At 45.7% G+C, this 26,253-nt stretch overlaps 1 protein-coding gene across 1 annotated transcript in view; it reads right to left on the bottom strand.

Moving 5' to 3' along the window:
* Window positions 1-26,253, bottom strand: part of LOC147733335 (uncharacterized) — a 496,040-nt gene that overhangs the window by 206,847 nt on the left and 262,940 nt on the right. Inside the window, exons 14-17 of the mRNA XM_086956338.1 lie at window positions 24,240-24,307; window positions 15,526-15,649; window positions 15,138-15,226; window positions 11,097-11,232 (exon numbers count right to left, since the gene is read on the bottom strand). Coding sequence (XP_086812464.1) covers window positions 11,097-11,232; window positions 15,138-15,226; window positions 15,526-15,649; window positions 24,240-24,307 — 417 coding nt within the window. The remainder of the gene's footprint in view (window positions 1-11,096; window positions 11,233-15,137; window positions 15,227-15,525; window positions 15,650-24,239; window positions 24,308-26,253) is intronic.

Here is a 26,253-nt window from a genome sequence, read left to right as displayed (position 1 = left end):
CACGTCTGGGCATACCCTTCCCACATAGGCTGAACAGCAAAATACACAAGATGATGGACAGAATGTTGCACAATGGCAAAACATTTACCCCCAGTCACAGATCTGGAATTAATCCATCATTATTTTGCTCACCAAGCCACCCCAGTTCAGAGCAAAGAGGCCAGGTGTACGACAGCGCTTGTGGGCCTGGAGGAGGCGCATTACTACATAGAAGACATCAGACATGCCACGAATATCCGGAGTGGGGATCCAAGCGAGATAGAAGACACAGCACCAGGCCTATCCACGGTGTGATCGGGCACGACAGTCACGATTGGGCCAGCCTACAAGCTCCAGAGGAGGGATAAGGCTGCAGGGACGTCGCGGGAGCCACAAGCGGACAAGAGGTTAGCCAGGGAGTACTTTGACCAGTGGACTGCCCAACTTGCTGGGGACCGCTATCTGTGGGACAGGGCCCCTGCCGGAAACTGCGTGTAATGTCGGCGGTGGCTAGGCGGACGGTGTGTTGGATGAGGAGCAGGGACATACGCTGAGCCCATTCAGAGAGTATGGCTGGTGGGTGTGCCGTGACGCATAGCAACTGGTGGAGGAGTGGACCCCTGGGGTGTGCCACGTGCCCAACGGTGGTGGAAGGGGAAGTCTATCAGCCGGGCTTGTGGCGACTGCAGGACCATAGCGGGGTAAGTGCGTGAGTTCCAGAATGAGGCCCAAGAACATCACATCCACGCAGTCAAATAAGTTAGACAAATACACAGTGCAGATGGGGGCACCCTAAGCGGAGGGAGCAGCAGGAGGTCAGACTGCCCCTAAAGAACCATCGCTGGCCTCCATCATGGTGCCAATACAGACATTGGGTACCAATCTGGAGACGAAAATTGACAAGATCTCTATCGGGGTCAATCTCCTCCGCACTGATCTCAGTAAAACCTCGGAGAAGGCCAAGGCAAATGAAGCTGATATCCAGGGGCTCCGGGCCTCCACTTAGGCACTGGAACAACGCGCCAACGACTTGGTCCACCAGCATCGCCAGGTGGCCCTGCGGCTGGAGGACCAGGAAGGGAGAGCCTGCAGGAGTAATATACACGTGGTAGGTGTTCTTGAGGAGTCCGAGGGGCCCAGCGTAGAACTCTTTCTGGAAGATTTACTCCTCAACCGCCTGAAGCATAAGCGCCTGTCGAAAATTTTCACCATAGAACATGCCCACCATGCACCTATCCCTAAACACAAGCCGGGGGTGCCGCCCAGGACAATCATAGCGAAAATCCTGAATTATAGGGATAGAGATGCCATCTTACAGGCAGCAAGGCAATCGGGTGACCTGCAATTCGAAAACGCCACGATTCGATTTTCCCCGGACTTCACGCTTCAGGTACAGCGAGAGAGGCACTCATTTGCAGGCCTAAAGGCAGCCCTGCGAGTTAGAGGCATCAGATACATTTTTTTTTTCCTGCCAAGCTCAAGGTCCTGGCGGGGGGCAAATCTTTGTTCTTTACTATGCCATTGGATGTGCAAGATTGGCTCGACAGGGAGTCGTCACGAGCGCAGGAACGGACAGAAGGAGAGAGCTGGAGAGACAACCAGGCGACGTCTCCAGGATAGACGGCCGGGAGATCGGATGTGGACGGGCAGAGCCAGCGCTCCAGGAGGTCGAGATCGGTCAGTCCTCGCTGGGGGACTTTGCGAGAGGCGGCTGAGCACTAGCTGTGATGGACCTGCTGACGTAGACCTCTGCGAACTGTAACGTATTATGGGGTTCAGTGCCTGGGTGTGGGTCCTGCTTCTTTGGGGATCCTGGCAGGGAGGGGGGAAACTACTCCACCATTAAAAAACATGTGGCGCTAGTCATGAGGGGAAGTGAATTTTGACGGTCCCCCCCTCTCTCCTGTGCATTTGGGGTAGGTACTGTCCCAAGATGGGCTGCAACGCTGACTATTCATGGTCGGGCCCGGACCTACAATGACAAACTCAAGCCTTGAGGAGTGTAAGCTTTAAGTAGTGCACTGTTATTCTATGAGGGGTGGGCGTGGGCGTCGGCCGGAGCTGGTGTTGGCGCACGCTCCTTTTGGGCAAAGGTTTTTCGAGAGGGGGAGGTTGTTTTTCCTCACGCCAGGTTTTTGGATTCTGGGCGAAAGGCGCTCTGCTAATTGGGGATGTGGGTAGTTCAAAGCCTACGGAGCAGGGAAGCAGGGAGGGGGGTCTGTTGTGGTTGGGGGGGCACCAATTCATGGGGGGGTACGGAGGAGGGGTCATCATTCTTTGGGTCGGGGGAGAGTTGGGGGAGCAGTTGTGGGAAGAGGGGTGGGGGGAGGCAGTTTGGGAAGGTCACACCGAGGTACGCTAGATGAGTGGAGACATGGGTTCAGGAAACGCAGGGAAAGCATGGTAAGCACCTATCTGAATGGCTATGAAGTGGGATAAAAGTTTGAAGCTGGTCAGCTGGAATGTCAATGGGCTGGGGGACAACTTAAAAGGAGTATAGTGTTACAATTCGCAGGAACAATTGATGGACTTTTGTAATTGGTTAAACAGAAGAACGGAAGACATCAAATTCACCGGTAATTTCTCAAGAGATCGGATCACATTCCTTGATGTACAAATTTATGCATCGGAAGGGACACTTGCTACAACGTTGTTAAGAAAAGAGACTGATCGGAATAAGGCATTGCTTTACACAAGTAACCATCCTAGAAATGTATGTCAAAATCTTCCCTTCGGGCAATTTTGAGGATCCAACGAAATTGCACCTTCAAAGATGAGTACTTTCAACATGCAAACAATTTAGTTGACCGTCTATTGGATTGAGGTTACCCTAAAAAACTTTTGAAGCATGCCCTCCGCCGTGCCTGGTGGGTACCATGGGAGACACTACTGAAAAAGAGAATCAAACAGGCTATGCAAAGAATGGTCTGTGTGACCACATTCTGCCCAATGCATATCAGTTGAAAAAAATCATAAACCAAAACTGGCATTTGGTGAAAAACCTGGACGAAGGGTTACGGCAGCCACCCCTTTTTGCTTTTAAAAGAGAAAAAAGCATTGCCAATTATGTGGTACGAGCAGCATTGCCAAAACAGGAAGGAGCTACATTACGGAGCATGATGGGGCTTCAACCAGTTAAGGGCCACCATAAATGCGGAACTTGTGTCTGCTGTGAACAGGCTATTGAAGGGGAGGTGTTCACGCATGAACGCATTTTTTGGAAACATAATACATTTTCAAATTGTAAATCCAAAAATATGATTTATGGGATCCTGTGCCCATGTCCAAAATTGCACATAGGAAAAACCAGCCAGGAGGTACGTCAACGCATTACCCAACACAAATCCAGATTGAGAAGGACTGGGATGAATGCCCCTTTAGTGAACCATTGGCAGATCAAAGAACATGCAGAGAAAGACTTAAGATGGAAAGTGTTGTCCAAAGTTGAAGTACACAGTAGAGGAGGAGACATGGAGGCCAGGTTAAGCCAATGTGAGGCACTACTCATCATGAAATTTAACATAGCCACGCATGGACCTAATGAAGTGTCAGAAATTTTACGTTATGAAACATTGATACCAGTAAGATTGGACCATGCTAAGGACGACAGCTGCCTGATGGATGCTCCCCCAAATGTAGGAGATAAATGGAGCATATAATTATAGAGCACACCAGTTCAGGCTATTAAGAAGCTGCCATCATTCCGTGACATAGAGGGCACGAGGGGGGTCAGGTCGTTCCTAAGCCTTGCCATCCAAGGAGGTCCGCATCCACTAAGCAACTGGCTGTTTCAAGGTCCAACATCAATAAAGTTTCATTGAAAGCAATGCGAAATTCAACCAACTTCATCAGCCATCATGTGACAAGCAGACATTATTGTCCTTTTTGAGTTATCTTCTCCCCTGCCTCTGTATGACATTTCAGCTTCATTTCAACCATTATATTCATAAAGGGTTTTCCACAGCGATGCGTAAGCTGTGCTGGTAACTATGGTTTCCAACACTCCACGGCACCCGATCACGTGACGTCCAGCCGTGGGTCATGATTGGGCGTACGCATTAAAACTACCATTCCCAGCAGCCCGGGCATCCCCGCTCTGCTTCCGGGAACAAACACCACACGCCAGAGCCGAGGGCAGTGTAGGCAGGTTTTGAACAAGTGTGGAATAGATCCAGGTAAGCACTATTCCTTATTCCTCGTGTCATACAAATAATTTTTGCTGAGGTGAAGCCCTAACACGGCTGCCCCCTTGCTTTGCCTCTTAGGTTTAATTAATGTCTGAATGTAAACCGTCTCCGAGCTGGACAATTGCCCTGACAAAAAGATTTGATTTTGTCTTCGTGCATCGGACGCCACACTGAGACGCCGTGCATGGGTAAGACTTCTCCCCGCATACCCCTGCAGTCGGGCCAACTTTACATGACTTTTAGGCTAATTGAAGGTGTGTTGTCTTGTATTGTTTCTCTCTAGATGTGCACAAAAGAATCCTATAACAGAATTTGCCAAGTGGCTGCACCAAAAGCAAGGTAGGCGGCGGACTCCGGTTAAGGCTGTTTTATATTTAAGTCTAGTTAGAAGTTGTATATTTACGAAGGTTTATTTCTTCATTTTCAGAATACTTGTGGTCCTGATGAGAACCGGACAAAGGGTCTGGTTCGAAACACGTCAACCCTGTTGTTTGTCCCTGTCGAAAAGAATTCGTGGATATTTATGAATTTTTCATCCGAATCATTTATGATGTTTACGTATGGAAGATCGTTTAATTAGAATTATTCCTACATTTTCCTATGAGTTATCTGGATTCATCATTTGACGTGGGATTGATTGTGTGTGCTGACCAGTTGAAGTGACACTGGTTTTGTTGTGTGGATGACAAGAGTGAGAATGCATTGTAGTTGTGTAAGAGTGTTGTAATGCTTGGGTGAAAGAAAAGTTAGATAGATTGGGGGTGTTACATTCAAGTTGAGTTTGGTGTGTGTAGGATTTTGTCATTTTCATTGGATTTGTCTCCTTTGTACACATGTATATAAAGTGTTTTTCATGAATTACAGTCCAAATGAGTTTGAAAATAAGAAACAAACATTAATGGATTAACCTCCTAATGCAGGGGTCTCCAAACCGGTCCTGGAGGGCCGGATCCATGCCAGATTTTTTGGATATCCCCATTGAGATACATGTAGTTATTTAAAAATTCTGGCATGGATCCGGCCCTCCAGGACCGGTTTGGAGACCCCTGTCCTAATGCATCTATATGTTTTATTCATATAGTCAAGGTAAAAAGTAATTTTGGTGATTGTTTCTCAGTACTGGCAATTGTTTTGTTGTCTATAGTATACGGACTCAGCCTTACTGAGGTGAGTCAAGGCCCTTGGGTGTTTGTTACAATTCGTAAAGCGGCAGCTCCCTGACGTTGTTCTCCTGCAGGAGACTCACCTGATGGGGAACACGTGTTATGCTCTCAATAGATGGGGATACACCCTGACTGCACATGCAGCCTTTACATCCGGGTCCAGGGGTGTTGGTATTCCTCTAAGACGCAACTTAGAACTTATTGAACACACAGAGGTGGATCCACTGGGGCGCTTTGTTGCTATCTCAGGGGAATGGGAGGGTCATCGACTCAACTTGGTGACGGTCTACATTCCGCCAGGCCTCCAAACACAGTCGTACCACGATCTAGGGAGACTGCTGCTTTCCCTCCCGGAGGGACAGCTCCTGGTGGGGGGACACTTTAATGCTGTGGTGTGGGGGGACATGGACAGGCGCCCGGCCAGAGATATTGGTGCAGGACAAAGATGGTTTCCCAATCTTATGGAGGCGTTTGGTCTAGTTGACCAATGGTGCCTCAAACAACCGACTCAAGAGCAATAGACCTTTTTCTCGGGCCCCCACCACACTTTCTCCCAAATAGACTACCTACTAGCACCAATGTACCAGGATGTAACAATCCGGGAAGTCGCCCATCTGGCGCGTGGTATATCGTATCACTCCCCATTATGGGCACACGTAACTATGGGTGACCAAAGAGAAGGGTGTGTGGCGCCGATTAATGCTTGGTATATTAAGGGTGGGGACACTAAAAAGAAACTGTTACAAGTTATCGATAACTACTTCGGGGAGAACGAGGGTTCGGTCGACTCGTCGTTGGTATTGTGGGAGGCCTTCAAAACGGTGCTGAGGGGTGAGGCCCTGTCGGCGGTCGCGGGTAACCGTAAGGAATGAGAAGCTCAGATTGTAGCAGTAGAAACTGACCTGCTGACTCTTGAGTGCGCTGCGCAGGGAGGTGGGGACCAAGACGCAATACACCAACTTCAACTTAAAACGGCGGAGTATAAGGCCCTGGCCACTGATGCGGCCAAGACTCTGGCACAAGACAGGGAGTGTAGGTTTTATGACCAAGGGGACAAGGCGGGCAAATTAATAGCTTGGCTACACAAGAAACAACAGGCACAGAAGGTGGTAGCCGAACTCAGGGTAGAATTAGGGGCCATTATCACGGAAAAACGCAAGATTGTTAGGGAATTCGCGACTCATTATCAAAGGGTCTACACTAGGAAGTCCGAACGGTCGGAAGAGGAATCGAAGGCTTTCTTGGGCGACATCGCCCTCCCTGCTTTATCTGCTGAACAACGGGAGACTCATGAGGCACTTTTAATAGTGGACGAATTAGTTAAGGCCATTCATGATCTCCATCCTGGGAAAGCTCTCGGGCCAAATGGTATACCGGTGGAGCTTTACAAGCTCAAACCTGACAGCCTTGGAGCACCCCTTCAGCGGATGTTTAACGACAGTAGGGCACCGGGGGCACTACCGGAAGACCAGCGCATAGCTACGATTGTGGCTATCCCCAAGGAGGGAAACCTAAAGAGTTGTGTGCCTCCTGTAGGCCGATCTCATTGCTCAATGCTGACCCAAAAATCCTAGCCAAAGTACTGGCCAACAAGCTTAAACCAGTCCTCCATACACTGGTACACCCAGACCAGTCGGGCTTCATGCCCAAACCGCATACGGCACTTAACTTGCGCCGGCTTCACAAAGTGCTGGGTAGCTGCCATCGGCTGCTCAAAGACGCTGCTGTAGTGTCGCTGGACACGGCAATGGTGTTCGACACTCTGGAATGGCCATACATGATGGCCGTTCTTCGGACATTAGGATTTGGCCCGGAATTTGTGAGCTGGTGCGTCTTCTATATGCCGAACCGTTAGCGCAGGTAGTAGTCAATAATACGGTCTCGGACGTCTTCACACTGGAGAGAGGGACAAGACAGGGGTGCCCCCTTTCGCCTCTGCTTATCGCCCTCTCCCTGACACCGCTTGCGGCCTGGGTTCGGCAAGCTTCCACCATAAAAGGGATACGATGGGCGGAGAACAGGATCTCGCTCTACGCGGACAACATCCTCCTCTACCTTACAAAACCGCGTGAGTCCATTGTGAGGGCGCTGGACATTTTTTATAAGTTCGGTGAATACTCCGGCTACAGTAATAAATGGGGAAAATCCCTCCTTTACCTCCTACATGGCGGCCCCCCTCCGATCCAGTGCGACTGCCCGATCCAAATAGCTGAAGAGGGGTTCACGTATCTGGGTGTCTTTAGCACTAAGGACCGGACTGTCCGGTACGAGCGGAACGTTTTGCCCCCCCTGCAGCGGCTCCAAAGAGACACGGCCACATGGAAAACACTCCCTTTGTCCCTGCTGGGACGGGCAGCGCTGTTAAAAACGATGGCGCTGCCACGGTTCCTTTACGCTCTTCAAAATTATCCGGATTTAGTGCCCCAAAGGTACTTGGCCATTATTGAGACAACCCAGTGGGACCTTCTCTGGACTGGCCTGCCCCGTATCTCCTTGCAAAAATTGACACTGGGATGGTTTGATGGGGGGATAGCGCTCCCAGATATCCAGACATACTATTGGGCGGCGCACCTCTCGGCCATAAACCAGAGCACATACTGTGCAGGGAATGATACCGGGTACGAAATGGACAAATGGCTCCTTTCGGGGGGGGGGGGAATTATGAGGCGGCCCTTTACTCACGCCCAGGTAGATACCGCATAACGGGAACTACCAAACACTCGTTCCAGCTGTGGCACATTGTCCAAAAGAAACTGGGGTGGGCGGGAAAGCTTACCCTAGCAACCCCGCTCTGGGCCTCGGAAATGCTTGGTACTCTTAGCCATACGAAGGGATTTAGAAATTGGGACTTGATTGGGATATCACAAGTTAAAGACCTATGGGGCCCGAATGGGGTAGTATCATCTGAAGTATTACAACACACTTGGCCAAGACGGAACACTTCCGCTACATGCAAGTCCGCATGCACTCCAGACCAACATTCCCCCAGGGACACAACCCCAGAGTCCTCACCACTTGAAGATAGGCTATTGGATGGCCAACTCCCGGAGAGAGCCATCTCTCTGACATACAGGAAACTCATAAATCAATCAACCCACTGTTGGCCCTTAGGGAAAAATGGAAAATAGATGACGAAGAGTGGCGAGAGGCATTGGCATCCCCTAAGGAGATGGAAATCTCTGCAAAATTGCGCCTCATCCAACTGAAAATCCTGCACTGAGTCTATGTCTCTGGCACTAGGATGGTTCTGATGGGCCGTAGTGAGGGCAGACTCTGCCGTAGGGGGTGTGGGGAGGTGGGTACCTTCCTGCACATACTATGGGAGTGCCAAGAGATACAGGCCTACTGGTCCCAGGTGCTAAACTGTATGAATGAGGTGTGGGGAGTTGAGCTGCGACCTGAGGCTAAGAGGTGCCTCCTTAATATATGGGAGCCCTCTGACCTCTCATCAAGGGGTAAATTGTGGGTTATACTAGGACTAGAAATTGCAAAGAGAAATATTGAGAGGCTTTGGGGAGTGGTTGCACCACCTTCTCAGCTCCTGGAAGAAGGACATGGACTGGAGTATGGTTCATGAGAAGACAGTATATGTGGCCCGGGGATGCCCGCGGAAGTGGGTGGCGATATGGTCTAATTGGAATGAATACCGGGGAAGTATATGTGAACCACCATGTATTTCCCGTGACAACGAACTGACTACCATATGAATATAGAAAAAATAGCGTTAATCCTGGACTTAACTATGATTTGGCTGAACTGTAATTCCTGTGACTCTTGTGTGAACCATGTCTTATCTGTATACCTTGGGAGTAACAACCAATGTTTGTTCTGATTATTGCAAATAAAAAGATTTTTTTTTTTAAAAAGAAGTAGTTGGCAGGAGGTGGTTCTGAAAGACTCAAAGAAGTCCTTAGAGTAATGTGACAACTATGGGAGACACTGAAGTGTATGAAGATGCATATGGAAACTATGAAAGGTTAGAGGGGAAGCTGTGGTAGGGAAGCTATTGAAGAAACATACAAGCTGGATGGGAAGAGGGTAGTGGTGTGACCTATGGTTATCAGTGGAAGGCACAGCGAAAGGACCTGATTCACAAATGTAACTTACACTTTTGAGTAAGTTGTGACTTTTGAGTAGGTTTACTGCTTTTTGGTATTCACAAATTCTGTGTGTAAGTCACTACCCAAAAACAGTACTACATCAAGCGCTACATAAGGCCAACCACTAATAATGCAACTCCCTCATTTAGAAAATAATTGAAGAAGGCTCTCATAATAAAACCCCATAGGAAATTGTCAGATTAAATTAAAAAAATTGTCAAAAATATAAATAAATATAAATTAATGTTAAAAAATATTTAAAATAGTACCTATTTTAATTTAATCATATATTTTCGTAACCTATTTTAAATTAAAAAAATGATTTAACAATACATTTTAATTTAAACTTCAGAAAAATACATTAAATTTAATATATTTCTATCATTGAAATTTTAATTCCAAATGAAGTTATTAGTGCTGTAACATTGTTAAAATGTTGTTATGCATTTAAAGTAAACAAATAAAAAAAATATTAATATTTAACATAAAAACATGTTCAATACTTTATGTAGAATTAACTATTTGAAATAATTTATTTTAATTTAACATTATTTTCTTGGGGTTATATATTATAAAACCCTACCCTCTATTATTTCCTATGGGACGGCGTTGCCGTACCAGTGGCTGGCCATATGTTGTGCTGGACTTATCACAAAAGAGTAAGTTACTACAAAAGTGCAGTTTGTGAATACCAAAAAGTAATAAACTTACTCAAAAGTGTAATCTTATTTTAAGTGCAGATTGTGAATCAAGCCCAAGGTCTTTGGAATAGAAGTACATGGATGCACAGAGACGATGTAAGAGGACAGGAAAGATGTGGGGCATTTGGAAATTGTGGAAAGTATGAATGGCATAGGAAGAACATACAAACATTGGGACTAACAGGAAAGGTGTAGGGGGCATATGGACATGGTGGAAGCCACTGGGAACCTGTTGGAGGCAAATGTGAGAAATAATGGGAATGAAGGGAGGCATAAGCAAGCAGTGGCCAGCACAGGGAAGCAGTGGGAGGCAAAGAGATACCATTGGAAGCTCTGGGAAGAGGTTGGGGGGCACAGTGAAGTAGTGAAAGGCCAGGGAATGCTGCAGGAAGTGCACAGAAGCTGAGTGAAGTCTCTGTGAGGCTGAGATCAACAGGCACAGGTGTGACATGCACCGGGAAGCTGTGGGAACCACAGGGAACATCGATGAAGCTGAGGGAACCTGTTGGACGGAGTATTTGGGTTGGATAAGAAACTATGAGAGACACAGTCACTGTTGATTAAGTAGGTGAACCTACGCAATGCAAATAACTAGAAAAGGTGTGAATTCATATGCAGCAAAAAGAGAAGAGAGAAATAATAACATAAGCTGGGAAATAGAAAATCTAGAATATATCCTTTGATAGCTATGAATGAGGTGAAACAGTGGTTATTGCTGAAAAAGAAATGACTAAAGCAGTAACAGGTGAAGGGAAGTACGGTAATGTTGGTGCAGACGTTAAAGAGTTAGACGTGACATCAATACTATAAGTAGAGTAGGGCAGGGTGGGGTAATGGGATGTGAAAAGTAGGAGACAAGAAGTAGGGAAGAAAGGATTTTCCATTTGTAAGTGCTTGTAGTGGAGAGATGATAGGGAACCAGAGTCTATTTACAATTGTTCATGAAAGAAACTGATAGTGTCTCACCAGCCTCTGAATCATTCTGTCCACCAGAAGCAGGCGCTGGTTTGCAGGAAGCTTCATCAAGTATATGGGTTGCAGAAGAAGCTGCTTTTTCAGGGCAAGCATGCTGTCCACTGGGAGTCTTTTAATTATGCTAATCCTATGAGAACCAAAAACACAAGTCTCATTTACTAGCTCTATGTGGTGGCCTATTTCAGACACACGACAACTCTAAATAAGTATCACGTGGAACACCAAGCTCAAGTTTGTTGTAAAGGCAACATATAAGACAGGAGACAACACAAGTCTCCCTACAGGTCCAATAGGAAACCTTCAACAAAACATCCCCTCATGGCACAGGGGGTCTGGCACAATTCAGTCAGCTGCATGTGAGCTATAGGAAACACCGAAAATGGGAACATGTAAAACAGGAGACTAGAACTAAAAAATACTATGAATTCCCACCATCTCTCCCTACAACCTAAACCTTCTCAGGGCCATACAAATTAAGCTGATAGTCTCAAAATGGACCACTAAGTAGAGTAACCAGCTAAATGAACTGTTATCATTTGAAATACCATACAGAGAACTTTCAGAACTGCTAAAAGTTGGTACCTTACGAAAATCGTAACCTGTGAACCTACCTCTTACACATCATCCATCACACTGCTAAGAACTGCGTCCCATAACACAATAAATGCATCTCTGTGGTCATCACGCATGACATGGAAACATTTCCCACATAGCATCAAGACAAAGACAACATCCTGCCAGCCACAAACCCTACACAGTGTAGCATGCCACCCATGTAGGTAATTATTTCAGTGCCCTATATAGGGATAGTAAGTACAGTACAATACAACAAAGATATCACAAAGACAACACAACACAAGAAGACTGTGTCAAGGCTTCACAATGGCATGCACTCTGGCATCAGGGACACCTGACACATGTTTTTCCCTATAAAGGTATCACAAGAAGCATAACAAATAAATACATACCTTAAAGGTATCACATGTGGCACTTAGGTATAGAATATCTATTTACATAGATTACAAGCAACAAGGAATGCTTGCTATAAAGTTATTACAAGATGCAAACAAAAACTCAAGCCAGGAGAACACTCCAGCACAAACCCTGTATAAAGTTACCAAAAGGGGCATGACTTAATACACACCTTCTGTAAGGGACCCATTTAAGACCATATTACATTCATTGCATGGCATCACCACACTAATCCAAAACGAATGCACCATATGAAAGCATGCTACTACTGCATACTCTATCACCTCAGTTTAACAAAACATAGAGCATACTATCATTCCATATGTTCTTGAGAAACCTTAAATATCATGGCTTCTAACCTTCACCCCTCTAGAAGACATCCACACGCTTTTCCTCTTCCTCAATCAATTTAAAATGGAGATCCCTTTCTTTCCTGCCTCTCTTATTTCCACTTCTCCATCTCCCCCTGTTTTCCAAATCTCACACGGCACGACTCACAGTGTCACCTTTGACTCATTAACTTCCTGCATCTACATTGCCTCCATTTCCTGCACTTGTAGTCGCTTTTAGCTTTTTCATTTCTGCCAGGTAACCTGTCTTACCGCATTACCAATTATTAAATGAATGATTCTACTGTTTTTTATTTCCCATGTAGATTATTGTGTCTCTCTTCTCTTTCGACTCTTGATGGAATCGTATCCCCTTATAGCTATTTAAAATGCTGCAGTCCACCTACTTAACATTCCTGTGCTTAGGTCAGTGTAAGACTATGGGACGGTCTACCAAATTAAGAGATGTTTGCTGGCCCCGTGAACATCTCCCTACATTGACAAGTACCATTGTAAATTTGGAAAAAGTTTGACGGGCGGTACAGTCAACCATCACAACCAACGGTCAAAGTTTTCAAAACCTTTTCGGTATTCAAAGACAAATTCCCAAAGTTGGAGTTTGTTTTTGAAAAACGAACAACTAATGACCCCTACACAGGTGGAGCTTTCTCTTAGGGTGTAGGGGTCATTCTTATTTTTTCCCTGTCTCTTACTGCCAGGTTTTACTTTACAGTGACAGGAAGGAAAGAATGGGTATTACACCATCCACCCTAAATACAGTGGACAATGTAATGCCCTTCCTCTGATAGCCCCTACTCTATTGGGCCTTCGGAGGACGTTATCCATCCACAGGGCCAATGGGGGCTATGTCGATGGAATAATTACAGCTCACTGTCTCTAAATGTGGTAGGTAGACCGAGGGTTAGGCGGGCAGGGTACCCGTTTGCATTTGGGACAGAGTACCCTGTCTGCCAAGCTAAAACATCTGGCCTTTATTACAACATTTGTCCTATCCAGCTTCTACATCACAACAAATTCATGCTCCAAACTGACTATCCACAGCCTCTGCCCAGGTATTCCACCATGCAGAAGTGCTTCTAACCCTATTCCTGTTCAATCCCAATAATATTTTTACTCTCACTTTCATCACAGGGGAAACAATCACCAGCCCATCATGCATTAAACACCCACAGCTTGGTGATAAACTGTCATAACCCTTGGACAACAAACCTTTCACAGAGTGATTTTGAGTCAACCTGTTAAACATGGAGTTCCTCAAAAGTCGATGCTTTCACCAGTACTCTTCAATCTCTACATATAGCCACTTAGTTCTATGGTGCATGATAAGAAAATATATCAAATGCCAATACGCTAATAAAATGCAGATATACCACAAAGTTTCCATCTCCTCTGACATCCCATCTCTTAAATTCTTTCTTGAAAAGTTAATTAAATAGATGCTTACTTTCTATGTAAAATTGAACCCAAACAAAACGGAGTTCCTCATACTCCATACGAGGAACTCCGCGCCACCAGTCAAAACATGGCTCTACTCCATTTGCCCATTGTGCAACACACTAGTACATCAGCACAATCCCTTGGTTTCATTATGGGTTCCCAACCTCGACCTAACTGTACACATCAATAAGCTAACCAACTACACATCCTACGGAAAATCAAATCCTATATTTGCCCGGTAGATTTGAGGACTGTTGTTCAACCTTTCCCTCTTTCAATGTTCTCCTTGCTGGACAACAGAAACATCAACTTTATCTCTTGAAGCGACTCTACACGTGGCAGCTCGAATCATCTCTAATACAAAAAAATTAGAGCATTTCACCCTCTCATTAAGCAACTACACTGGCCTCTAGAAGCCTGCATTAACTTCACATTTTTCTGCATTACCCTTAATATAATATGCGCTGGTCTTCCGTCTTCCATCAAACACAACTTTGCACAACAAGCAGATTCACAAGAGGAAAAAACAACCTCCTTCTTGAAAATCCTATATGAAGGAAAAGTCCAATGACTAACAAAGCCTTCTCCTGCCTCTGACCTAGACTTCGGAACTCCATCCTTGATGTCCTCAGAATGTACTCCTCTTCTCTTCAAAAAGCATTTTCCTGTATAAATTTCCATCTCATCAGATCATCTCCCTACCTGCCATGCTCTGTTTTAGTCCTACTTTCCCTGTCCTTCCCTTAATCTCTTGTTAACTTCTTCATGTGGTTTGTACCTCCAACACATTCAATGTGAAGCACGCTGCTCTCCTTTCACTTAGGTCTATGATATATCAGGGGCGGCTCTAGGCTCATGGCGGCACCGGGCAGGGAGCGTAGTTAGGGGGCCCCGGAAGAGGGGGTCCGGGCGGGGCGTAGCGTGGAGGCCATTGAAGAGGGGGGAGGTCAGGTGTTTGGAAGTGGAACAGAGCCGGAGGCCGCCAAATCCCTGCCAGGGGCATCCACGCAAATATGTATGCATCCTCAGAGGATTATTATATTAAGGATATATATTGGCGTGGTGACCCCTGGGTTTTGGTGGCCCTGTGCAGGTGCACAGCTTGCACATGCCCAAGGCCGCCCCTGGATATATAAAAACCTAAAAAAAATAAAAAAACATAATATCCTTGTTCCCTTAGACATATGATCCGCACTATCTACTCCCTAATTTCAAAGGCCATGAACTTTTATAAAAGGCCCAGTCACGACAAAATATAAAAGATAAAACTCACGGCACTTGCACAGCAATCTGAGCCCCTATGTTCTCCAGCAGACTTGGGGTGAGGATGAAATTATTCAGTTCTTCCACAATACACGTTTTCTACCAAAAAAAAATCAGACGACAATTTGCATTAGCCAATATTTAATGAAGAGCCTCTTCCTTATAGTTGGCAAAGGGCAAGTGCACTGGTATCATTGTCTTGCAACATCAGCTTCAGTAACATTTCCTTGTGAGCATTGTGTCCTATGACATAAGATACCTCTTTGAAATCACTGGCTTTGATATCAAATGTTTCTGGGAGTAACAGTATCTGAGATACAACCTGATTATTCTACACAAATGATGAACAATGAAAGGAATAAGTACTAAACACAGAATGAGGATAAGAGATAGATTACCAAGTATGTGTCCAGCTCGATGGGCAAATTCCGGAAGAAGGTCAAGGTCTGCTCGATACTCTCATTGGTCAGCATAGTTCGGAGTGAGCTACAGTCGCTGCCAGCAGCCACAGTGCCTAGAGATCTAAAGATAGACACAGATGAATCTTGCCTTATAAACTCCATAACTACCTAATGTCTATGTGATGGCCACCAAAACTGATGACCCCTTCCAAATTTGTCACTTATGAACTGAATGCTTGGAAATAGAATATAGGGGAATTTTTGATGTTAGAGAAATTATACTTACTGGACAATCCCTGAGCAGTGAGAGCATTCAAGGTTGATGACTACTGAATATTAGATAAGGGGTGATGACTTACTGAAATGGTGCATTCTGAATGTTCCTCTTGAGTAGTGATGTTTTACTGAATTAATCCATGTTGGATGTTGTGTACACCAGTGATGACTTACTGAAATTATACCTGCTCGATATTTCTTAAGGGGTGAAGACTTGTTCACATGGTGCCTGTGAGAGGCTGTTCTGGTATATGATTACCCCTAATGTAAGTGTATTTTAAGAAAACAGTAGTTCAGGGCCGAATCGGTCCCAAAAGAAGCAAGAGCAGTTGAGTTTAAAGCAGTGTTAATCAGTATGCCTGTAACAAAAGGCATATATAGTAGGGCTGGGTGTAGTTCACGAAGCAGTGCTACGTGTAGCTACACTAACTACATTGTTACCCTGTTCGCACTGTGCAAGATGCAGCTTTCAATGATTGCACAGTGCGGACAAGCATCCGGCACTGTGCATTCATTGAAAACGGCATCTTGCACAGTGCGAGCTGTAGTTTTCTGCCGCTCGAGGAGATTTTTGCTTGAGTGGCAGCTTTCTCAACGTGGACTGGTAGTTTCTCATTGCGAGCATACGCGACCACTTGCAATGAGAAACCAGATCTCCCTGCGTTGAGAATCTTGCAGGGAGGATTATTTTCCGCGCTCGCGATCGGCAACTTGGTGTTACTGATCGCGAACGAGGAAAAAGTCTTGCCAGGATGTCATTTTGCTTGCTCAATGTCGCCGACGTTGAGGACCGCGGGCAAGCAAAAAATTACCGCTGCGCTGCACTACGCTACGCATGTTTGCACTGTGCTACGTGCAGTTTGCGTAGTGCGAAGTTGCTCAAACTTCGCAAACTATGCGAGCGTAGAGTTGTGCTTTGCCCAGGCCTAATATATAGGCAATTAATGCTGGACGGAGCACCAGTAGGCAGCTATTTGAATGTAGACAGGCACACAGAGGGGCTTTGGCATCATGCAGTATTTATTTATAAATGATATTGCAACGTATTTTCTGAAATTACAGTTCAATTGCTCACTAGAAGTTGACAGCAAGCCTGAGTGAAAGTGACATTTGAAATATATTCATTGCATTGAAAACAAAGACAGAAGCTCCTGAGTGTAATTTAAACAGTAAAAGGAGTTTCTTGTTGTACAAGGGTCAACAACATTTCGATCTCACTGATTTGAGATCAGCATCAGGACAAAAAGTTGTGAGCATGAAGAATTGAGCAAACAAAAGGAAGCCAATGCGTGGGGATACTCCCTAATGATTTGGGCCGATTAAAAAGGGTCGATGTAGATGAGAACATACCAGCAAGAGGTTTATGTGTTTTGTATTAGGTCCCAATTATTTGAGGAGATGCTGGCACGTAATTAAATTAGACGGCCACAGCAAGGGTAACAATCCACGAGAGGAAGGCAGTCACCGCTTAGTCGGCGTTGCCATATTCAACTTAGTAATGGAGACCACGTGTTTCGGTCGACGCAGTTTGGGATGGGCAGCCTCTCTGTCTCGATTACTCAGTCGAGTGAATGTTGTGCCACTCTGCACCAGTCCAGACAACCCTTATGGTGATTTAAGAGGTTTTGTACAACCTTAGCTCTCTAAGTGGTAGCTGTGAAGAGCAGCCTTTAGGCGTAGTCCAGAAGGAGTGTAAAGCAGCTTGTTTTACCAGAATGCAATCTTATATGAATAGATTAAGTGAAAAAGAACCACCAATGTATTTATAGAAATAGGTATTTATTACGTAACACTCAATTTGTACAAAAATCTCCTACCCGGATATATACACAATGCACACAATACTTTGCATAGAAATCAAGTAAATAGCACATAATACACAGTGGACCCCAGGGGGGGGACCAAACCATATACTAAGAAAGTGGTATAAGAACCATGACTCATGTCAAGACAATGTTGAGAGGATGTAGAAGTGCTGGAGGCCCAAGGAACCACCCAAGGTGAGAGACTAGGAGCCCCACGGAGATTGTGTACATTGTGGGAACATAACTGTGTTCTCCGCACAAACCAACATGCAAGTTGCGGTTACAATTTTAAAGATTAAGGACCCTTCCCAGTGGACCCTGGAGAAACCCCTTGGAAGATAGTAGATTGGAGAGCCACCCCACCTGTGGATACCCTAGTATTCATGGTACCTACACAAGGGAAGCCGGGTGCATAGGTGTGAAGTGGTGTCGGAAATCGCCATCGAACCCAATGAAGGACTTCAGGAAAGTGCTGCTGCTGGAGTAGGAGAAGTGTCTGGTGGAATCTGAAGGTGGATTCAAGTTCAAGAGCACCTGCAAGCAGAGATGACAGAGTCTATGTCACTCAGGAGTGACCTAGAGACCTGGAAGACGAATGGCCACTAATGTCGGGAGTTGCAGGAGAGTTGATGGTGACCTTGACTCTGCAGCTGTGAGGACCAGGCGATGCTGAGGAATACCAGGGTCCATGCACAAGCTGTTCCACGTTCTATGTCGAGAGTTGAGGGGTCGGCGTCCCTCAGAAGCACCAACAGGCCTTGGCAACTGCAAACAATATAGAAGTCGAAGAAGTTGCAATGTCGGGACCAGCAAGGTCCAGGGGACTCACCACAAGCATGGGAGTCAGGGCAGGCCCAGAGCAATCAGAGAAGCCTAAAAGAAACAAAGGTGACCCTCAACAGGACCCACAGGCTAGAGGCACTGGAGTCGAAGAGGACCTCGAGCAGCTCACCCAAAGATGCAGGCCGTGGTGCAAACGATACGGTGTGGATGAAGATTCTGGTCACTGGAGATGCTTGAGGTTAGGGCTACTTGGAGCCAGAAGATCTTGGTGGAAGGAAGCCAACAAGCCTTTGCAACAGCAAGTCGATGCAGTGCACAGGGGTTCGGTTCCTGCAGCTCCCACAAGAGATACTGGTCTCAAACCCAGGGCAGGCCTCAAGAGCTGTGGAGAACCACCACCCTTTTGGAGTCCATAGGAGTTCAGGATCAACAGACCGGTCAGCCTTGTTGCGGTGCCTGCAGATGCAAGGAAGTGACTTCTTCACTTCATGGGAGATTACTTCAGGTGTCTTGGATGCCCACAGGCCGTGGGAGGTTCCTGTAAGGCACAGACTATGCTGCAGACCGAAAGGGGGATGAAATCGAGCCAAAACGAAGTCCAGAGTGCCCAGACGGTAGAAGTTGAAGTGGTATCTAAATTGAATCGTGTCCTACGACAAATCTAGGGACCTACACCAAGGTAAGCCCTAAAGTACCCCAAGGAAAGGGCTGCGATGATTCAGGAGACTCTCCCAAGGGAGGGTTTGGACAGTGGGGACGATACTCCCATGTCCTTTGTCCAGTTTCGTGCCAGAGCGGGAGCCAACGGCTGCCAGAGCTGGTTTGAACTGGACTATGCAAGGAGGCACAAAATGTGCCCCTCATGCAGACTAAGTTCTGCTGGCAAGCACACCCACCCGGCCCCAAAACACTCAATCCTGTCTGGGAGGTGGTCACATCTCCCTGTGACAGGATACCTATTGTTCTGCCTTCCCTTGCTTGAGTTTGACTCAGCAGCAGGAGGGCAGAATTGTTTCTCTGGTCGGCAGCAGCCATGTTGTGATGCCTGGGTCTAAAGACTGATACCGGGAGCACTAAGAGCCTAATGGAGGGGGCTCTTCCAGTGCGGGAGTATGATTCCACTATGTTTAATACCAAACATGATAGGATTTATTACAGCCAATTTTGAGATGGTCATTGTGTAATTACGCAGTGCCCCTCTATGAATGTATGACGTTACAACGCACACATTCACAACGCATACCATCACAACACAACTTTTACAACGCAAGATCCATTACAATGCATGCTATTACAACGCATGCCATTACAACGCAGATGCTATTACAACGCATGCCATTACAACGCAAGTATAGGTAAGTATATAATTTTATTAATATTAATTTAATTACAATTTTTTAAAATAATTTATTTAAATTAATTTTTAATTTTATTTACTAAAATTTAATTCACTATTCTAAATCCAGGGGGGTGTAATGGTAGGGTAAGTGTTGGATAGTGTAAGGGTTAAAATTACTTTTCTAACTACAGGGGGGTGTACTAGTAGGGTAAGTGCTGGATAGTGTAAGGGTTAAAATTACTATTCTAACTCCAGGGGGGTGTAATAGTAGGGTAAGTGCTGGATAGTGTAGGGGTTAAAATTACTATTCTAACTCCAGGGGGGTGTAATAGTAGGGTAAGTGTTGAATAGAGTAGGGGTTAAAATTACTATTCTAACTCCAAGGGGTTTAATTAAAATACATTTAATTCAAAATAAATGTAATTAAAATATTAAAATGTGTTATAATAAATTAAAATATAATTATTTTAAGAACATTTATTTAAAATTAAATTAATAGTATTTTAATTAAATACTTACCTTGTAATGGCATGCTTTGTAATGGATCTTGCGTTGTAAAGGTTTCGTTGTAATGGTAGTGCGTTGTAAAAGTTGTGTTCTTATGGTTGTTTCCCCCCTTCTATATGGTATATGGCTTCTTCACTTACAATCTGGGAGAATGGATTGCGTAGGCTGTAGGGGTGTCCTACTCATGCAGGGGTACCCTCACACTTAGAACCAAGCACCCTGCCTTCAGAATTGATAAGGACTGCTATATGGGTGACTTATAGATTTTAAGTGCAGTGACCCTAGATATAGGAAACCTATATCTTTCGTAGTTGGTGCAAGCAACCAGCTTACACAGGCTGCAAAGGCAGGCCTGTAGTTGCATTTTGAATGGTCTCCCGTGGCATAATGCATTCTTTAGCCCATGAGGGACCTCTTGGATACATATGCCCTGGGTACCTTAGTACCATATACTAGGTACTGATAAGGGTGCCCCAGTATCCAATCTGGTATGTACCTATGTACTGACCACAACAATTAAAGGTAGAAAGCAGAGAGACTGGGGTATTAATTAGCAGGATCCCAGTCAAACTAGTCAGAAACAGTATTACATCAAACAACACGCATTTACAATGCAATGGTCTCGGCATTGTTAAAGTTAGAGCTATTGGCATTGCTCATGACATTATTTTTATTTATATATTGGTTTTTAAAACATAAATAAATGGCATTGTCATATACAATGCCAATATCTTAATTGCGCGCAAATGCGAGACCTATTGCATTTGCACCCACACAGAGCCACACACACAGAGCCACCCACACAGAGTCATTCACATAGAGCCACCCACGCACACACAGAACCACCTACACACACACACAGAGCCACCCACACAGAGCCACCAACACACACAGAGCCACCCTCACACAGACAGAGCCACCCACACATAGAGCCACCTACAAAAAAAGCTACCCACACAGAGCCACACACACACACACACACACACACAGAGCCACACACACAGACAGACAGAGCCACACACAGAGACAGACAGAGCCACACACAGACAGACAGAGCCACACACACAGACAGAGCCCAACACACACAGACAGCCCCACACACACAGACAGCCCCCACACACACAGCCCCCCACACACAGCCCCCCCACACACACACACATCCCCCCACACACACACAGCCCCCCCCACACACACACAGCCCCACACACACACACAGCCCCCCCCCACACACACAGCCCCACACACACACAGAGACACACACAGAGAGCCACACACACACACAGAGCCACACACACACAGAGAACAGAGGCCAGAAAGAACGCTCACAACGAGGAAACAGAGGCCAGAAAAAATGCTCACAACAAGAGCTTTAATTTCACTGTCTCTTTCTCAGACCCCCCCTCAAACACATATGTAACCCACACACTCGCATGTAAACTCAGCGCTTTCTTCTCTTTTAGCGCTGTCAGTGGTTCTACAACTGGATACCTCCTTCACACAGTTTTTCATACAAACACAATTATAACTGGTATATCGGTGACCATAGCTCTGCGTCCTGCAGAGAGGCCAAGGATTGGATGTGCAAGTAGCTAGCACATTGACAGACAGTGAGTGAACTCGCATTTATTTGAGCTTCAACGCCAGAGCTCTCATGCGTGGCGGTCACCAACAGCCACTCACAATAAAAAGTTAATCAGACTCCTAGAAGCCAGTCAGTTCACAGTATGCGCTATACCCATATAAGTTGCATACAAAACCAGAAGCACAACATCTTGAAAAGCAACATTCTTGGGGATGAAAGATAAAGGAAGAGATGTGAAGTGCAAAGCGAGACGCCTTCCTTGGCATGACAACCGTAAGGGTGACTATATAGCGCCCTGACGAGGGGCGAGGCGCTTTTGATGTACGAGTAAGTAGCAAGCTGCTATGCAGGTCGCATTAGTAGGAAGGAGGGCAGTTTGTAACGTGGACAATGTGGGAAACGCAAGAGACAAGTACACAGGCTAACAACACGATTTTTACAGAGAAATAAAAGTGTCAACGCTTCAACGTACGGAAGTTACATCTCTGTTATCGCCTTTCACATGCAGTCTCTCCTGTCACCTCTGGTCTTCTAGCGGTCTCTTCTGCCCCTGTTACCTCGACTCTCTCACTCCTGCGCCTGTCTCAGCTGCCCCTGGTGTCTCAACTGCCTAGTCTAGCGGTCTCTGCTGGATGCTGTCTCGGCTCCCATCCCTCACATGCTGTCGTCTCTGCCACCCCATGTCCCCTAGGGGTCTCTTCTGCCCCTCCTACCTCCAGTCTCTCACCCCTGCGCCTGTTTCACTCTCAGCTGCTCCTGGTGTCTCCACGGCGTCGTCAGCGGTCTCTTCTGTATGCTGTCTCAGCTGCCCTGGTGTCTCCACCGCCTCGTCTAGCCGTCTCTGCTGGATGCTGTCTCGGCTCTCCTCCTGACGGCCTTGGACAGCTCCAAACTTTCTCTAACTCCCACTCAGTGATGTCACCGCGTGTGAGGGGCGGAAGTGAGGGGAGGTGAGCGTTAATGAGGGAGTGACCCGAGGGAGCCTGGGCTGGGAGCTTCAAGGCGGGCACCTCGCCTCATTCACCACACAGCCCGGGCCTTAATGACTAATCGTAAGGGCGGGAGCTGTAAAGATGGACCTACCCACTCCACGTCTGACTCCGATTTCACAGTTTCTGGGTCAGATGTAATTTTCTCATTGTCGCTTTTATTTAATGACAATACCCTTTATCTGTAAACAAGTTCAATATAGTTTCTTCCTAGCGCCGTAAGTCAAATGTAGTGTGCTTGAATAGCTTTTCAGTTCCGTAAACCACACGTACCGTTTATTTTCAACTATCTACATTTCTTCATAAGCAAGCATAGAACAATGAATTTTGCAGCGTGGGTTAAGTTTTCCTTTTGGTAAAGTAAGTTTGTCCTTCACTTAACCCGAGTCACGTGCGCGCACTTACATAGCGCATCTCCCTGGGGGCGGCTCCAAACACATCAATTCCCATGCGTGACGAGGTGTTTATTCACTGTGGTATTCACATCAGAGAGCGCTGCGGCCCTCCAAGTATGCTGACGTCTTGTCCTGCAGTTCTCCTCTGAACACAAGATGGCAGCCTTCCACGGATGCAGCTCTGCGCCGCTTTTCATCTTACACGCCATTAAATTCCTAATTCACACATTGTTTTTGCTGGCCAAAATGTAGCTCATTAAACTTGAACTCGAATAGCTTTTCAGTTCCGTAAACCACACATACCGTTTATCTTCAACTATCTAAATTTCTTCATAAGCAAGCATAGAACAATGAATTTTGCGGCGTGGGTTAAGTTTTCCTTTTGGTAAAGTAAGTTTGTCTCTCACTAAACCCCAGTCACGTGCGTGCATTTACATAGCGCATCTCCCTCGGGCGGCTCCAAGCACATCAATTCCCATGCGTGACAAGGTGTTTATTCACTGTGGTGTTCACATCAGAGAGCGCTGCGGCATGAGTTTACTAAGTGACAATGCTTGATGTGTCTGCTCACGCTGCCTGCACGCCCAAGTCGGCCCTCTGATTGGTTAATAAGGAACACCAATCAGAGAGCTGACTTGGGCGTGCAGGCAGCGTGATGAGGGGCTGCTCTCTCCCGATGACATCAGGGAGAGAAAGAAGAGAAAAAAAACGCCCCCAAATCGGGAAAAGAGGGGGGCTTAATGGGAGTGGCGCCCCTCTCCTCCAATGGCTGGCCAGCCAATGGAGAAGAGGGGCGGGTTCAAGCCCCTATACTAAGAAACATTAAATCTCTGACCGAGACTGCGCAAGCGCAGCCTACGGTCCTCGATCTAAAAAGTGGGGGTAACCATGCAAAAGGATCCTACCTTCCTAGAATGCCTGCTGGCTGTTCCCTAAGTAAGTTACTGAAATTATGCCAGTCAGATGTTTTATTGTGAAGGCACGATTCACTGAAATGATGCCTGATGAGTGTTCTATTGTGCAGTGATGACTTACTGAAATAATGCCGGCTGCATCTTATCTCTCATCCGTGATTTTACAGCTTCCCGGTACAGAAGTTTTGTCTATAAAAGGGAACAAAATTAAGACATTTTAGAAACAGAGACAAAGGTTCTCCCCGAGATGCACCTGTCGAATTCCCTCTTATGATCCCCTGCCTGAGGTTAAATCAAGGTCATGCCCAAATATACTTTTTCGAGGAAAAATTGCATACATTTCGAATTTTTTGATGTTGTCAGTAAGGATTCACATCTAGCAAATGTGCTGGGTGATTCTGCTTACCACAAACCTTAGAGCTCAACGTGCAAGAATTCTCTCTTGCTGTTATACATTTAATATATGTAAATGTAAAGCAAAATATATTACACCTTTGAAGGTTCTCAGGTTTAAAGCCTCTTTTCACAGTGGCAAAACGGAATATTGCCAAGGGGTGGGCGGGGGGCATCCAGACCAGCGGATATTAGGGACTGAGAAGATGATTTAGACTGGTGCTCAGGGGCCGAGAAGGTAACTTATGCAGCCAGAGGGTGCCCAGTGCCCACAAAAATGAGACAAAATATGGGGGCGGTGGAATACGGACAGAGGAATTTAAGATACTATGTACGTTACAAGGGTCTGTTAATGCGGGCATAGAATGTATATGAAGATAAGGAGGGCTGTCTCTCAGGGGAACGACAACAACATCTGATGCAGGGTTGTCAAAATATGAGGAATATGCTGCCTGTATGTGATGAAAAGAAGGTGTTCATGTTTTACTCCATAATTGTACTGAGAGTTATCAATAAAAAAGATGCTTTAAAAAAAACTCTGCAGTTTAGCTCATGCCACTAAAAAAACCTTTACTGGCACCACTCAGTTCAGGGAGTAATCTTCCTCAGGCATGATCTAACTAGGGGTAGGTGTAACAATCGTAATTTCATGTATCTGAATCACATGGAATTACCTAGAAAATTCCAATAGATTACACAGAATTATGCAAAAAGAGTAATTCTGTATTTAGTACTATATATCCCAGATGGATGCGAGGATGCATTTGATGCTAAGAAATCAGATGTGCGGCTCCTCCATAATGGCGGAGGAGCGTCACCCAACTGCTAGGAGGCAGCATATGAAAAAAAAATGATAGTAAAAGAATTTTATTATCATTTTATTTTTCACTTACTCCGCCAAGTCCTCCGCAACCAGAGGCCTCTGAAAACGGTCAACCCAAAGGCAGGGTGTACAATTATTTCCTTTTCTGAATGTGGACCAGACTTTCTCTTATTAGAACAAAGGATGTACCTTTTGGGTTGCTGTCTATAAATTACATGTATATTTTTGGCTGTGGCTTTGTGCTTCCCCTTTATGGATTGCGCACACTTCTGGTACTTAAAGAATTACTGCACAGTATCCTACAGCTGCTCCAAAAATAATGGTAGATTCATCAGAGGCCTGCTCAGTACACAGATCTTCTGATCCACAATGACTTCCAAATACTTTAAATGGATCTGTCTACAAACAGCCTCTGTTGACCTTGTTCCATCTAAGGCCACATCACACATAACTTTGCCATAATCTTCGAAACCTCCACAGAGATTTGAAAAGTCATACGTAAGAAGAAGAGGCACATTTCTGTCCATACCTTTTCCTAGTTGGTAACTGGCCCAGCCAATCGCTCTAAGAACTGCTGCACTGGGCATACTATCACTCCCTAGCAGTTTGACCTATTTACCTGGGCCCTGTGAGTCTTGGGAAGCTAACTGTCTGAAATAACCATGTGGCCCTGGAGACTTGGGGCAGGAGACGGCTAAAACTGTTGCTGGGTTGAATCTGACCTGAGACATTAGTTGGAGCTGAACCATGTGCTGATGGCAGTATTAAGACATAATCTGAAATTTTGTGTGGGAAAAATGATGTGTGCAGCCCACGTGATGACGTATGATTCTAAAATTTTGGGAGGTGATGACTATATGTATAGCTGCGCACAACATCAGATACGCTGTGTTTCTGGAGCTCTACGTGACATTTTATG

Source organism: Lissotriton vulgaris, chromosome 2_1 (genome assembly GCF_964263255.1).
Source record: "Lissotriton vulgaris chromosome 2_1, aLisVul1.2, whole genome shotgun sequence".
Lineage (NCBI taxonomy): Eukaryota > Metazoa > Chordata > Amphibia > Caudata > Salamandridae > Lissotriton > Lissotriton vulgaris.
This window is presented reverse-complemented; position numbering and strand designations above follow the sequence as displayed.